Consider the following 16308-nt stretch of genomic DNA (forward strand, 5'->3'; position numbering starts at 1 on the left):
GCGAACTCTGCAAGATTGTAGATAAAAGATTCCCATTCCCCTGCCATTCTGTGATCGGCAGTGATCGGCAATCGGCAGATCATGATCTTGGTGATCAGTAATCGGTGATCGGCCCCAAAAATGCTGATCGGAGCATCTGTAAGAGAAATTGCTAATTTTGTAGTGGTCTTTTAATTTTTTTATATATGGATATGTTTCTATGTAGTCTACTTAAAAAAAATGAACTTACACATACCATTGCTACAATTAAAATAATTTATTATACTATGTTTAATAAATCTTTTATAAACATAATTTAAAATTAAAGCTGCAAGCAGCGATGAAAGGGCCCTCGCACATGCACCGCCACCCGGTGGCCTCAGGAAAACAGTGAATAGTGAGCAAGATGCATTTAAGCGGGTAAATATAGGAGAAATACAGCCAAGTCATATTGATGTGCCACACTTCCTGTTGCCAGTAGGTGGCACTTTGACTACAACTGAATATTGACATGTAGTTGTCTTCAGGTCTATTATCAAACATGTGAAGTTTGGGGCAGATCGGCCATTGTATGCCTGAGCTACAACAGCTTCCTCTTTCATGGCGTTAATCGCACACATTAGCACTTAGCCAAGTGTTGCATGATTGAATGTGTTTCTAGCATGTTTAGTAGATCGGACATTGTATGTTTGACTTACAACAGCTTCCTGTGCCATTGCGAAACATCAGACTTTTGACAGGCAGCCACGGACACGCCCTCCAGGGAAAACTCAAGATCTTCACAATTTAACATCGTTAAGGCCTTTAGATTAGACTGTGCAAATATTATTTTGATCTGATTAAATCTCTAGGAGGAGATCGTTAAAGTACAACATCTGGAAATGGCAAACACAGCAAAAATTTTGCAGAGAAAATTTTAAATATCTCACTTCCTGTTGGGTTTTTAGATTTTGCACCCAGGGTCTTTTTTGTAGGAATTGGGCTTTTATATGTGTCTACCGAATTTCATACTAGTACGTGAAACAGCTCGAACGGCGCTTCATTGAAATTTTGTAGGTGGCGCTATCGAGCCATTTTGCCACGCCTAATTCTGAAACCCATATCAGACGTAAATGTTCGCCACTTCTGACGCATGTGCAAAGTTTCATGAGTTTCCGAGCGCGTTTAGGCCCTCAAAAATGCAATTAATTTGGGAGAATAATAAAAATAGGCTGAGCAAATACAATAGGGTCCTCACACCATCGGTGCTCAGGCCTTAATTAGTTGAACAGCGTGTAACCACTTACAAGGTTAATCTCAAAATGATTGGCGTGGCTGATATCAGAGTATCACTAGTACAAAGATACAAAAATAGTTTGCATTTATATATACAATTTTTTTTTTAAAATACACAGTGAAATCATAACTGACCTTATGTAATGGACTGGGTCATTCTGTACCAGATCCAGAAGCCACTGCAGTTCAATGGAACTCCTATCAACTGCCAATATACAGAACATAAAATACACGTTTTAAAAGATGTTGATTAACTATAAAAGCTCCCCTTCACCGGGCACACAATCACCTAGGAATAGTAGCAGAGCTCTATTAATGAAGCTTATGTTTACTTCATGTTTCAATAGGAAGAGGAATATTAGTCTTGACATTAAAACTTAATGTTTTAAAATTAAGGCCTCAAAACACACAATAGATATGTGTCCACAAGTCTTTTGACTAATGGGTGTTGTTGTCTAGAGTTTTTGCTTTAAACTGGTGTGAGAATCATTGAGCCTGCTTATTCACATAAAACAATATATTCATTTACAATTTGTAAGACAGTTTTTCTTTACAAAGGCAGTATGCAAGGAGACGTGAAAGATCATGAATAATGCAGGGTATCACACCTGAACGACAAAAGAATGCATAATGAGCCGCATAATGACCTGCATAATGAATGAGCTTCAGGTATGTGACAGAGCAAAAGGACAAAGGAAATATATTTTGTAGTTTATTTAGAATGTAGTCAACAATGGCCTATTATATTTTAAATGATCAAAAGATTTGACTACACTGCAAAAAAAAATCTTATTTAGTTGAAAATTTTACTTATCTAGTAAATGCATCTCGATTTAAGAATGTATCTCGATTTAAGAATGTTTAGCTATTTAGACTAGAAACAAGACAAAAATTACTAAGAGCAGTATTTTTTTGCAGTGTACTATTTATGTTTTTGAAAGTAGTCTCATGCTAAAAAATTAAATAATAAATAATTAAAATTAAGATACAATTTATACAAAACAAAATTCACTTTAAAGAAAGCAATTCACTTTCTACAAAAAAAAAAAAAATCACTTTCTACAAAACAAAACTCCAGAATCATTTCTGACAAACTTTGATATTAAATAAAAAAATAACATTAGGCTATAATAGTTAAACATCAATATGAAGCCAAATACGTTTGACTGGTACTATATTTATAGCATCTGAGCAGACATTTGCGAATAAAAGCTTTATTGATGTGACACTAGGTTCTTTTACAATAAACACGTTATAATCTGTCCAAAACAGGACATTTAAAATCTTGTCTAAACAGTCTTGCGTCTATGATGTACATTTTATGTTGCAGCAGGATTCATATTTAAACGGTCTTTTTGCGTTTAATATTCACAGATGCTAACAGAATAAACTTAGCCTACCTTACAATCAGCGGCTGAATCTGTTTCTCTATTAAATGAACAGCTTTTCATGAGGAGAATTATTCCAGGATTATTCCTCAACGCGTCTCATCAAGTGTAGTCCTACACTTCAGCTACATCGTTTTGTGTTTGTTTGAGTTGATGTGTGGGCGTTGACGCATGGATCGCCTCAGTAACTGAATCTCAAAGAACGCACGTCCGTGGGCGTGGTCGCATTAGCGGATAATGAAGAGGCTCGCGAACAACTGACATCACTCTTTTCAAACAGATTACATAAACACAGAATATTTGTTTTCGATTTGATTTACATTATTTAAAACCTGACATTTCAACGTTTCTTTAGACATATGTCTCATGTTTGTGAGACAAGTATTCACTAAGCTAGAGTTCCTTTTCTGAAGACTATCTGAATGAACGTCTTTGACAGAGAGGCTGCAGATCGCGCATGTTTGTTTTCTTTATTTTGCAAAAAGCAAAACATTTTGTTTTTATTGTGACTGTACACACACACACACACACACACACACACACACACAAAAAATAGAAACTTAACAGTTATTTGAGTCTCTTTGGCACTGATAAGAAAAAAAACGTGTTGATCGCGTGCGACCACCGACTCGAGAGGCTTAAACAAAAAATTGTATCAGAAAATAAAAATTGTTTGATCCAAACAATAATGCAATCATCAAAATAATCACTTCGGCCAACAATTCTCAAACAATGGAGAAGATTATTATTTCAAAGTTGTATAAACCTTTGATTTACAAACCTTTGATTAACATCATCACTCTTCCCTATACAGTAAGGAGAGAAGGAAAAGAGAATGCTGTACTACAATAACAACTGAAGAATGGGAAAAAATAAGTAAATTGCAATGGGCAACTTCCTCATACTGTAGGGTAATTTGCTGGAGGAATACTATCCGTTTTTTCTTTACTCTAAAAGAGAAATGTTCTTTTTTAGGTAACTCAAGATGTTGGAGGCAATGTGGTTCTCTTGATGCTAATCATTACCACATATTTTGGGATTGTCCTAATATCAAATGTTTTTGGGAAGATATCCAGTTTTAGAAAAGATTCTAGGTGCTTCAATTGATTTCAGCTTTGAGTTACTCTACTGAGGCAAGGCCTCAATGGTCTCCTGGGAAAGTAGAAGCAAATACTATATAATAATAATAATAATAATAATAATAATAATATTATATGCATCACTGATTTTTTCTATTTATTTACTTTATTTTCTATTGCTTTACTGGAAAGCCTTGAATATACTCTTCCTCAACGATCATGGTTGGCTTTTCAAACTCCATTTTCCACATAAAACTTTAACTGGCAATTTGTCACTAACTATAAAAAAAATACGAGAAATAAACATGCCTTTAAGGTTTCATGTATAAACTTTAATAGTTCCTTGTATTCGAAAAAGGTCTGAGCTAATGCACTGTCTAGGAAAAGTATTGCTGTATTGATGAAAATGAAGGTGGATTCAATTTCATTGACAATGAGACCTACTGTGTGCTATACAGCCTTTACAATGCAAACTTTAAAATACTAAATAGTTCCAGAACAACTAAAAGGTCCCAGTTTTCATAACCAGAAAGAAAAAGGTGGAAAGAGTGAGTGGTTAAACGAAAGAGTGTGTACCTCTTGTATAGTCTACAACAGCCTCCAGTGCTGCAATCCTCACATCCACAAAGTGGCCATAATGAGCGTAGGTCTTGAACAGGCTGGGGTCACTGGGGATGTGTCCGTTCCTCTGTAGCATGCGAATGGCCCGCAAGCAACTACAGTACAGAATTATGACAATATATACATACACACACATATAAAAATATATACACACATACATATAAATATATTTTATTACGCGCATACTGTAGTAACCACAGATGTTCAAATTCTTGCATGACGTGCGAAAACAACATGAGAGTGAGTAAATGCAGAATTTGGATTTACAGTTTGGGAATAGTCATTTTGACATGCTTTCTTGGATTAGAACTGTGATTGATTGCATTGATCATCTGAAGCACACACGCTGCCGGAAAGGCACTCCTCAAAGTGAAAGCGCAAACATCAATCAAAGTGAAAGCACAAACATAATTTAAATCACCAGATTACATTTCATTTTAGTAGTATAATTATTCCAAGCATTTTAGATGGTTTATTCTTATATGTATAGTTCATTAATAGCGGGAGAGGCAGGACATAGTGAGCACTGGGAGAGTCTGGGTGTGCACGGTTTAAGATCCAATGCCTGCTTTGAAAGAGCGAGTACTTCGTGAGGGAAAAAAATAAAAGTCAAGTCAACTTTATTTATATAGCGCTTTTTACCATTCAGATTATGTTTCAAAGCAGCTTCACAGTGTTAAACAGGAAAATAAATACAACATAATTTTATTCGGCCGTACAGCCGCTCCGGAGAAAACGGTGATATCATCAGCTCAGTTCAATTATCAAAGTTTCAGATTTCTATCACGATTTGTATCGAATCGTGACATGTGAGTGAGTGTATCGTTACACCCCAGTCACGATTAGATACAAAATCGTGATACTTCTTGCATGACGCATCACGATATATACTCCCTTATATATAAGGGGTGTAACGATACACTCATATTTTCCAATGAGGGAAGGGGGTGAAGAAGGCCAAAGTGTAGAAGTCACAATTCGTTACTGGAAAATACAATGCATTAAAACACAAGCACTATTAATAGGGTGGGTAGTATTGCAAAAATGACAATTTTTTTCAGGTAGGATCACAATCTTATGATTCATGTTTGCTATTAATATTATTTTGCAAGCCACTGAACAGTACAGCCAAACTAATTTCCCTATTTTTAAAATTTTGCCTTACAAGGTGATAAAAGAATGACAGACCAAAGAAGGCATGGGCTAAAATCTTACTTCATTATTTTATCTTTGTTATTAAAAATAAGCTGCAAATTGCAAATAATAAAACAAATGCAACATAAGATACAAATGAAATACATTTACATTTATAGACCTACTGTCGCTGAAAAAAATTAAAACACTATCTTCACTGTTTACAGTAATACTATTATTAGTATTATATTACGGTTTTACTATCATTAGCCTATTATATCTGCTGCCAACTTATGAGATAATATTAAAAATATCTGGCAGTTTTTCCCCATGGTATCGACGTCAAACTTGTGGCCAGTGAAAATATTGAATGGCTAGTAACTTTGGAAAACCACTAGCCAGAGTGGCTGGGGAGCAAAAAAGTTAATGTTAAGCCCTGTAACAGTATATATAAGAAAACCTGTGCCCCCAATCGATTGATATTAAACACAACAGTAACCCTGGAATAAACTAAAACCAATAAAATGTGAAAACACTAATTGTTTTCTTGCATTGCAGGAGGCCCATCTAAATTTCCACAAAACAAATGCATATGAAGGGAACACAAACCTGACTGTTATGGTGTTACGGTAGCTTGGCAGCAGCTTTTCCATGTTAAGGAAGCGTGTGATTTCCTCCAAGATCAGCCGAACATCTGCATTCAAGTTGTCCACTGTGCGCACCTCATTATTAATGCTGATGGCAGGAGTCAGTGAATTTGTCAGGGCATCAATCAGCTCAGCACGATAGTAATTATCAGAAAACTGCAGTGGGAAAAACACATAATTACTACTGTTCTGTGATGCTTCCGCTGACAAGTCCTTTGTCAATAATTACAGCAATATATAGAAAAACCATGAGCTTTCAGCATGAGATCAATTGGAACACTTACATGTAGCCTTCTACCTTAAGCTAAAATGCTCACATACTTTCACTAATATGCTTTCTACATATTGCTTTTCTTTGCTCTATTACCTTGTTCTTCCGGTTGTCATTGTATTTTATGAGGTCCAGTATAAAGCTCAAGACCTCTTTGGGACAAAGGTTCTGAACATCTCTGAGCAGAGCCATGGCCACAGGCATAGTCTACAAGAAAAGAATAGTCAAGTCTACTTTAGTGTTATTCTAGCAATATACAGTATACAGCTGAGGAAAATATTGTTTCACCAGCACTGCATCACAATACACACATTGCACAAAAATGCATTAACACAAAAATGCATTAACCAAATATTTAAAAAATGTATCCTCATCTGCATCAGTGAATTTTCCTCACTGACATGTATGACTGGGTTTGCAAGGACCAATTGTTGTCCATTGATACTTTTCGTTGAGGTTAAGAACCAGATGATACCTTTTGCAGGAAGTAGCTCTGGAAATTAATGAAGTTGTTGGTCTTGACAATATTTGGGCAGCTTTTGCAGCAGAACATGCGTGTAAAGAGAGACTTCATGGCTGGGGGGCCAGTCCAGGTGCTCATCATGGAATTAGCAATCTAACAAAGGGCAAATACAAGTCATTTTAAACAGTAGGGGTACTGTTTCATATCTATAATTTCAAACAGCATGGGAATTCAACTGCACAACAAGAAAACAATATAATGCTAATAAGGCATGTGGAGTGTTAACTAGTGCTTGGCGGTATACCGGTTCATACCGAATACCGGTATTTATTTTTGTTATGATATGAATTTTGATGATACCGCAATACCGGTGTATGTCGCGTTCGGATGTTCGGAACGAGGCTCAGCGCGTCACTGTTTGAAAGCGGTCCCGTTTGACTTTTGCATTGTAGTGAGAGTGCAACAGAGATCGCATCACAGCCTATGGCTGAATCCGATATCACCCCCTAAAGCCTCATTCACTATTCCCAACGTTATCCACTAATATAGTTCACTTGAAAGAGTGAATGAAAACGAGTGAGTGAAGTCGGACAGCCGTTGTGTGTGTACATCGGCTTTACACTCGTTATTGTGGTGCAATGTGGGATAGAATGAGTGCACTCTAGTGTTGTCAAAAATATCGATATTTCGATATGTATCGATACGGAAATATCTGAAACGATACGATACCCCTTTTCTACAGTATCGATACCAGCTGCGCTCTCCTCTCCGACTGACAGCGAGTGACATGCACCCGCCTCCTCTCATCCAGTCCGAACACTGAACACGGCGAACACGTCGGCCTGTTCTGCTGGATTTTTTCTTTTGACAGCGTGATAGTGTTCGTGTGACCGGTTTGAATTTCGCGCGGGATTGCTCATAATTCTACTCATTCACGCAGATTTCGCATTCGTATCTGAAGCGCACACACACAATAAAGCCGCCTCTGGCATATAAGTGCAAAAATGTGCTTCTTTTTCCATCTTATTAATGGGCAAATACACTCAAAAATGTCTCAATGTCCATCTTGGTGAGTATTAAAGTAAACACAGTCATAATCAGTTCAGGAAGAATGTGTAACGGGAACAGTGTTTGGGATCCATGCGTGCGTCGGGTCTTAAAGGGACAGCAGTTATTTATTATTCAAACTACAAAAAAGACAAACGATCACTTACTGCTCTTGACTGTAGGGCTGTAATCTCCCAGTCGATTAGTCGATTATTAGTCGATACGTTCTGGCTCGACCAAAATTCTGATTGGTCGATTTTTTTGCCGCGTTCATTTAATCAGTTTTGCCGCGCCGCGTTCATTTCATAAGGTGGAAAGCACTAATTGCTACTAATGGGGGTGTTTTCAGAGCACCCCTGTTTCACAGGTAACAGTCTGCCTTCAGAACACCCCCATTGTTTTCACTTCTTTTGGATTAGCCCAACCCACTGGCGAAGAGAAGTCTCTCGCTGGTCCGTGGTGTTTCATTCCCCGCTGGCTCAAACGCATGCCCATAGCGGTAAACCTGAGGAACGCCCATCAACATACACATGAGGGGAAGCTTCACAACACCGCGCTATAAGTGGATCTGTACTGTCAGTTTTGCCGCGTTCATTTCATCAGTTTTGCCGCGCCGCTTTCATTTCATCAGGTGGAAAGCACTAATTTCTAATGGGGGTGTTTTCAGAGCACCCCTGTTTCACAGGTAACAGACTGTCTTCAGAACACCCCCATTGTTTCCACTTCTTTTGGATTAGCCCAACCCACTGGAGAAGAGAGACAGATTGAAGAAGGCTAGTTTTCTTGTATATAATTTATTTAATTGTGAGAGCGTTTTTTCTGCTCTTGATCTGGCTTGTTTAATAAATGTTCATTTTTTATTAAAGTGGACGTGCCTTTTGTGTTTAAGTGTAAAAGCTTTAAGTTAATAGTCTATTCGTGTCTCAGCCGTGAAGCTGAGCTCAGCTGATCCTGTTCGAGCTGCACAGAGCGGCTGAAATTATACTGTCTGTCAGTTATTATAATACATATGACAAAAACAATTGTCTAAATGATGTTGCATATTCCTCAAAAGTTCTTGTGATGATATCTAGTTGACAACATATAGTACTACATTTTCGGAAATCATAGGCTATGATATTGTGCACGTGATGCAGCGCTGTCAGAGCTGACAGACTCGTGTGTCAGACTCATTTCAGTGGAAAATAATCAGCTCAAAAACTATTTAATGTACTGCAAATAGCCTACTAGTTTTTTTATGTTTATTTATAATTCATTTATGCAGACAACAAGGCTACCAAGTACTTCGCACAGTGTGCAGCTTATGCATTTAACGTTTTTTTTTCCTTACGTCATTTTAGTCGATTTTTAGTCGAAAATTTCAGGACTTCAGTCGACCAAGATTTTCTTTGGTTGATTACAGCCCTACTTGACTGATTAACTTTAATGGATTCATCTGTATTTCTTTTTTTACAATGAAGATTATCCAATGTTATTTTAAATTTGATTACTTTATTTTTTTCATATTCAGTTTGGTAAATGGTAAATGGACTGCATTTATATAGCGCTTTTAACAGACCTACGGCCATCCAAAGCGCTTTACATTTTTGCCTCACATTCACCCATTCACACACCGACGGCGGTGTCAGCCATGCAAGGCGCCATCCAGCTCGTCGGGAGCAGCTGGGGTTAGGTGTCTTGCTCATGGACACCTCGACACTTGGTCAGGTGGAACCGGGGATCGAACCACCAACCTTCCGGTTTGTAGACAACCTACATGAACCACTGAGCCACTGCCGCCCTTACTGCCAGTTTCTTACCTGAATACTGTTAGACCTACCTGAAAAAAATAAAGCAGTCTATTTCATTTGTATCTTTATTCTATTGTATTTATTTGTGCTATTGTTTGGAATTTGTTTATTTGTTCTTATTTTATTACTGTTTACTCGTCCTTCGAAATTCAATTTGAAATCAAGCCCCCTTGTGCTGTATGTAAGCTTTTGCAACAAAATTAGTTAGTATATATTTGTGAGATAATTGATCAACGTTTATGAGAAAAAGCTTAAAAGCTTTATCATATAAAGTGATCGCTTCAGAAGAAATTTTTAATTGCCTAGACTTTCAATAGACGGACAAAAAAATAAATGATATTAAAAATATATATTAGACAGTTTAAGCAGCGTTTTTTCCCCCTGTGGTATCGAAAATGGTATCGAATATTGATACTTTTTTAGGTATCGTATCGAAGTTAGAAATGCCAGTATTGTGACAACACTAGTGCATTCAATAAAGTCCACTATGGTTTCGGATACCACTACAGATGGCTGTCCCTTAAAATATTGCCCTATCCGAGGGTATAGGGGGAGATTTGGGATTCAGCCCTGGATTACAGCGGAAAATTCAAAATACACGCGGTGCACAAGAAAGAGTGGTTTCTTTGCGGAGCGCCGTGATGAGATTAACGTTCTCCACATGGATCATATTATAGCACATATAGACCGGAGCGAGCATGTTTAAGTTTTTTATGGACATATTTCATATACTCTAGTGCTCTATACATAAACCGGCAGCGTGTATGCGCACATATTTCATCACGTCTTCTTCAAATGAAATGTAACGTTATGCAAAGGACTCTGATACAACCGTATGTCTGATCACGACCTCGATGACACGATGGGTTTTATGCAACACGGAAGACAATGATGTAAGTAACTGCTTTATTCTTTCTGTGTTAAACTGTGTCATTTGTTCAGAAACTGTAGACTCTTAAATGCATTGCAAATATCCTTAGACCTTTTAAATGCATTTAAGAGTCTACAGTTTCTGAACAAATTACACAGTTTAACACAAAAAGAATAAAGCAGTAACTTTTTTGCCCATTCTTCTTTGAATTGTCAGTCTATTTATTAACTTACATCATTGTCTTCCGTGTAGCAGAAAACCCATCGTGTCATCGCGGTCGTGATCAGACATACGGTTGTATCAGTGTCCTTTACATAACGTTACATTTCATTTGAAGAAGACGTCATGAAATATGTGCGCATACACGCTGTAACACGTCAGCAGCATCACTGCGGAGTCGGGAACGCGGATTGACAACAGACACGGAAAAGAAGACAATGCTGAATAAAGTCGTAGTTTTTGTTATTTGTTATTTTTGGACCAAAATGTATTTGATGCTTCAAAAAATTCTAACTAACCCACTGATGTCACATGGACTACTTTGATGATGTTTTTATTACCTTTCTGGACATGGACAGTATACTGTACATACATATTCAGTGGAGGGACAGAAAGCTCTCTGACTAAATCTAAAATATCTTAAACTGTGTTCCGAAGATGAACGGAGATCTTACGGGTGTGGAACGACATGAGGGTGAGTCATTAATGACATAATTTTCATTTTTGGGTGAACTAACCCTTTAAGTTTAATAACAAGCACAAACAGTGTTAAATAGAGTTTGAAGTAAAATTTATCTGTCCTAAAGCACTGTTTTCTACTTTACCACAGTAAATTATGCAAACTCCTTCCTTTTGTTTGCTTTTAATTAGAAACATGTATAATCCCCTGTGAGAGGTAAATCAAGATTTTGAAAAATAAATACGAGATTCCATGTCCAGTAGAATAAAATGGAGTAAGCCTACATTGTTAAATTCGTGGAAAATCGGGTGAACAGATCGCAAAACGTAGGCAAAGCATAAATTTGGCTCACCTCACAAGCTCTCTCTCGTTTCCATTGCTGCGATATCACATTTAATTGCGAACCTATTATTTATTTTGTAAATAAATGTTTGTGCTTCACTCGTGTCATAATATTCACGTAAGACAGTATTCGCATATGTTTTGGCCGACCAGTGCCGGTGATAGCCTACTCGGCCACCGCGTTGGTGCGGTTGTCACGCACAGCCCTATCACTGAGTGACAAACTATTGTAATATGCGGACAACATTTTGAAAATAACATCTAATAATCTAGAATTAGTCATCAATAAATATATATATCTATAAATAACCTATAATTTTTTTGTACCGTATACATGTAATTTTCTATACGTAAACGCCATCCCCCCTGGTTTTCTGCAACCTAGCTGCGCACGCATCCTGTGTGTTTACAAACAGTAAATTGGTCTATAGGGTTAGATTTTTAAAATGCTTAAGGTGCCCTCAACTCTTTTTTTTCTATCTCCATGGTAATACTTTTATATGCATTTAGCAGTATTAAAAATACTGTCATATACCACGAAACCGATATAATTTTGGAAAATACCATGATATACATTTTGGGTCATACCACCCAGCACTAGTGTTAACTGATTAACTGACCTTAACAATAATTTAACTGGTTCATTCATGTTTAGAAATAAAAAAGGCCATTTCAATAAGTCATATTATACATTAACATCACATACATCACACATTATAAATAAACTTCTGGCACTTGCAGAAAAATGTCTCTTGCAGTACAAGCAAAGTATGGTGTTACGCATCGTTTTGCTGTGATAATTTATGCCTATATAGCTTGCCAGATGTAGTCTGCGTTTAGCAGTAGAAGTCCCTTATGCTCACCAAGGCTGCATTTATTTGATCAAAAATAGAGTTAATATATAGTAATACTGTTAAATTATCATCAGAATTTAAAATACCTTTCCTATTTTAATATATTTTAAAATATAATTTATTCCGGTGTCATTGCTCAGGGTTTCTGCAGGTTTCACCAAGTCAAATTTAATGCTTTTTAAGAACTTTTTAAGACCATTATGAATTAAATTTAAGACCTATATCATGCAATGAAAAAAACAAAGGAAATGCAGAATCACTAAATGACTTGTCAAGCAAATTAATTTACTCAAATTGAACAAAGTATTAGTAAACTTGCACTTCTTCATAGCTCAATACCACCAGGATCTCACAATATATACTTATTTTCTTTTTTTTGATCAAAATGACTGATTTTGTGGTGGTAATTTCCAGAAATGTGTGAAAAAAATTGCATGTTTTTTTTTTTTTCATAATTAAGATTCCACATTTACCATATTATGTTAGATGCACAATAGTCACACATTTCAATAAAACAAACAAAATGCATGAATCTTGTTTGATATTACAAAAAAAAGGCTGGTCCAGTGGTGTGCAATCTAGCTTTAATAATCTGATCGATTAGGGTGGGAAATATGTCCAAAATCTTACAAGTAAACCACAGCAATAAGCAATTGCTTAATATAAGTAAAAAGTTCTCAAGTAATTAAGTAATCAAGTAAACGGTCAGTAATAAAATAAGAACCTATAAACAAATGACAATAGGACAAATAAGTACAACATAAAGATACAAACAGGGCTTTAATTTTAAGTACCGTTTTTCCCCTGTTGTTGCTGTTTGTTTAACATTAACACACAGGAGCGGGTATAGGCTATATTCGTTTGCTTTCACTTTAAGAAATACAGTAATGCGCAAATCCAATACTGACACACGTCCCAAACTTTTTTACTCAAGACATAACCGCCAATATGGACATATGCATAATAATATATGTATTTGATCGTTCAAGAGTAATGAGCCTAGAAATAGAACACATTCAGTATACCCGCGCGAGCGCTGACAGGCGGCAAACGCGTGCACAGAATCCACAGCCAGTCTGACATCGGTCTGTGTCTACCGAATTGAGTTTGTGGTTAACATCGCTTTTTAACTCTTTTTTTAGTGCTTTCGGGCATATCATACTTTTATTTTGGTCATTATGCGAGATGGCAGGTGAGAAAGATTCGCCTTTGCTTTCACGATCGCTGACCTGGAAGAACTGGAGAACTGTCATCTGAAGAATAAAATCCGTTTTATCACGACCTGTGATAAAATCCGAAAGAGCCTCGCACCAATAACAGAAAAGCTGATTGGCTGCAATATAAGATGCATGTTGGTCTCATTTGTAGTTGTAATACAGCAAACTATAGTTGGACTAGCGAAAGGAACTACAACACCCCGGAATAAACACAAACACACTAAAGCGCTGTGGGAGCATTTCAATGAGCAATAGAGGTAGCATTACATGCACGTAGGGAAATTAAGACCTGTTTAAAATTATTTTAGACCTAGAACTCAATACTTCAGCGAATTTAAGACTTTTTTTAAGACCTAAAATTTTGATTTTGAAATGTAAGACTTTTTAAGACCCCGCGGGAACCCTGTTACTTGGGTATTATCATGTCACATGATCCTTCAGAAATCCTTCTAATATGCTCATGTGGTGCTAAAGAAACATTGTTAATTATCAATCACAGTTGTAAGTGGTTGTGTTGCTTAATACCTTAGCCAGACAGAAGCAGGCCTGCATGCGGACTTTATAAAAGCACTGGTCTTGTTCTAGGATATCCGTAAGAGCAAGTCGTGACGCAGGAGTGGGAAATTTTTCCAACGCTGAAATAGCCTCCTCCTGGGCCACTACATCCCTCTCGAACCGGAGCTGGTACTGCCACATGAAATCGGCCTGTTCAAACTCTACCTTCCGCAAGATGGACATGTCTGGGTCAATTCGGATCCACAGCAGAGGAGAGTCAGCACTGTGACGTCAAAACAGAAGAAGATGGTTTGTTGCAGGTGCAATGCTGAAATTAATCAAGCTCTCTTTGACTTGGACTAAATAGAACATGAAGGACCTTCCTATAGCTTGGAAAAACAATGAATTCTAAATTCTTGCTAAGGGTATTATTTTAAAAATAGAGGCTGGAACAAAAGAAGGATAAAAAGGTAAATTCCACATGAACCTGTTTAACCAGTGCTTGAGCTCACAGTGCTGTTAAAGTGGTTGTAACCTTCTTCTCTCCTCATTCTCACCCTGTGCTGTTGAGAATGGCTGATCTCTCTAGCTCCCTGTGGCAGCCCTGCCTGCTCTGACATCTGAGAGACAACAACACTAGTCATCACAAATCTCTCTCTCACGTCTCTCACGCCATATTACACACAGACATTCAATGTGTCAGATGTATAAGTAACTAAATCACAAATCGTTGTGCTTTGAAGCAAGAATATTATCTTCCAGCAAATTTTCACCAGTCATGTTGTCATAAAAAACCTACAACAACATAAATAGAACAGTCATTATAAGATAGAATTACGAGAAAGGGTCAAAAGGTAATAATCAGCCATGGTAGTTTTTATTTACCTGAGTCTGAATGTCTAAAATTACTTAAATCAGACAGCCATGGTGGTTTGTATTTAACATCAGTCTGACATGGCAAAGTAAAAGTATCATTAATTTCCAAAAACAATTAGTGTGAGTAGAACAACAAGTACTTGTCAAAAAAACTACTTGAGTAAGAATAAAATAGTTAGCCTAGAAATCTAGACGCACCCTAGCGGTAGAATATTTATTTTGTAGGGAGCGTAGTCTAGCAACTCTCGGTATACCTGAGAGCTGGAAAAACCAAACTCTGGTCAGGCCAATCACAGCGTGTGTAGAGTCGGTGGGCGGGCTTAACATGATGACGGCACGTCCCGGGCAGAGTTGCGGAGGTTCTGCGTGCTTCTCGTAAACACAGACGAACACTGGCGAACAGCGGTCTTTTGAATCGGCTTTGGCCGCGACTCTGGAAGACTTGGAGTTAAGCTTTTATTTGAGAAAAGAACAAAGAACGGCACTGAAGTCATTCTTAAGAAAAGAAGATATGTTCGAAGTTTTGCCGACCGGATACGGCGAAAGTCTATCAACTAATGTTAGCTCAGCTTCACCTTCTTCTTTGCTCTGGTTGGTTGTGGTGGTCATGGCGCTATCCAATTGCATGCAGAGGGAATTTGAAAGACAACCGTTTATCCCGCCCCTCGGATTGAGCCCTGTCAATGGTGAGTTTCCAGACCCAACATCTTGATGTGGGTCTGGCTTGTCAGGCTATAAAATAGTAGCTTATTTAAAAGTACTCAAGTGTAGTGAGTACTGAGCTGCAGATTCTACCCCCCTTACATCCTGTAATTCACATTCTCTTTTCCTGTTTGTCAAAGAATTCCGAATATCTATATCCTCCAACAGTTTTAACAGTTTTTAACTTTTTAAAATACATCACTTATCAGTGATAAAATGTATCTATTTCCAAAACTATGCAGTCACAATATTACTTGCAAAGTAAATGTTTTCATTAATTTATTTATTTAAACTTGCACTTCCTCATAGCTCAATCCCGCCAAGATTTCGCAACTTTTTTTCTGATTTTTGAGATCAAAATGACTGAATTTGTGGTGGCAATTTCCAGAAATTTAGCATTTGCATTTTTTTCATAATTAGGATATCACATTTACCATTTGATGTGTTATGTTAGATACACAATAGTCGCACATGACAAAAGAACAAACAAAATACATAAATCTTGTTTATTTTGGTTTACGAATAATGCAGGATCTCCAAAAAATGCATGTTGATTTTTTCGTTGTATTTAGTAATCG

At 37.1% G+C, this 16308-nt stretch overlaps 1 protein-coding gene across 1 annotated transcript in view; it reads right to left on the reverse strand.

Moving 5' to 3' along the window:
* taf2 (TAF2 RNA polymerase II, TATA box binding protein (TBP)-associated factor) overlaps nucleotides 1–16308 on the reverse strand; it is an 85733-nt gene that overhangs the window by 28114 nt on the left and 41311 nt on the right. The window contains exons 16-21 of the mRNA XM_079837428.1: nucleotides 14183–14435; nucleotides 6870–7010; nucleotides 6491–6601; nucleotides 6086–6279; nucleotides 4298–4437; nucleotides 1390–1459 (exon numbers count right to left, since the gene is read on the reverse strand). Coding sequence (XP_079693554.1) covers nucleotides 1390–1459; nucleotides 4298–4437; nucleotides 6086–6279; nucleotides 6491–6601; nucleotides 6870–7010; nucleotides 14183–14435 — 909 coding nt within the window. The remainder of the gene's footprint in view (nucleotides 1–1389; nucleotides 1460–4297; nucleotides 4438–6085; nucleotides 6280–6490; nucleotides 6602–6869; nucleotides 7011–14182; nucleotides 14436–16308) is intronic.

The sequence above is a fragment of the Gobio gobio genome (assembly GCF_949357685.1).
Source record: "Gobio gobio genome assembly, chromosome: 15".
NCBI classification, from domain to species: Eukaryota; Metazoa; Chordata; class Actinopteri; order Cypriniformes; family Gobionidae; genus Gobio; species Gobio gobio.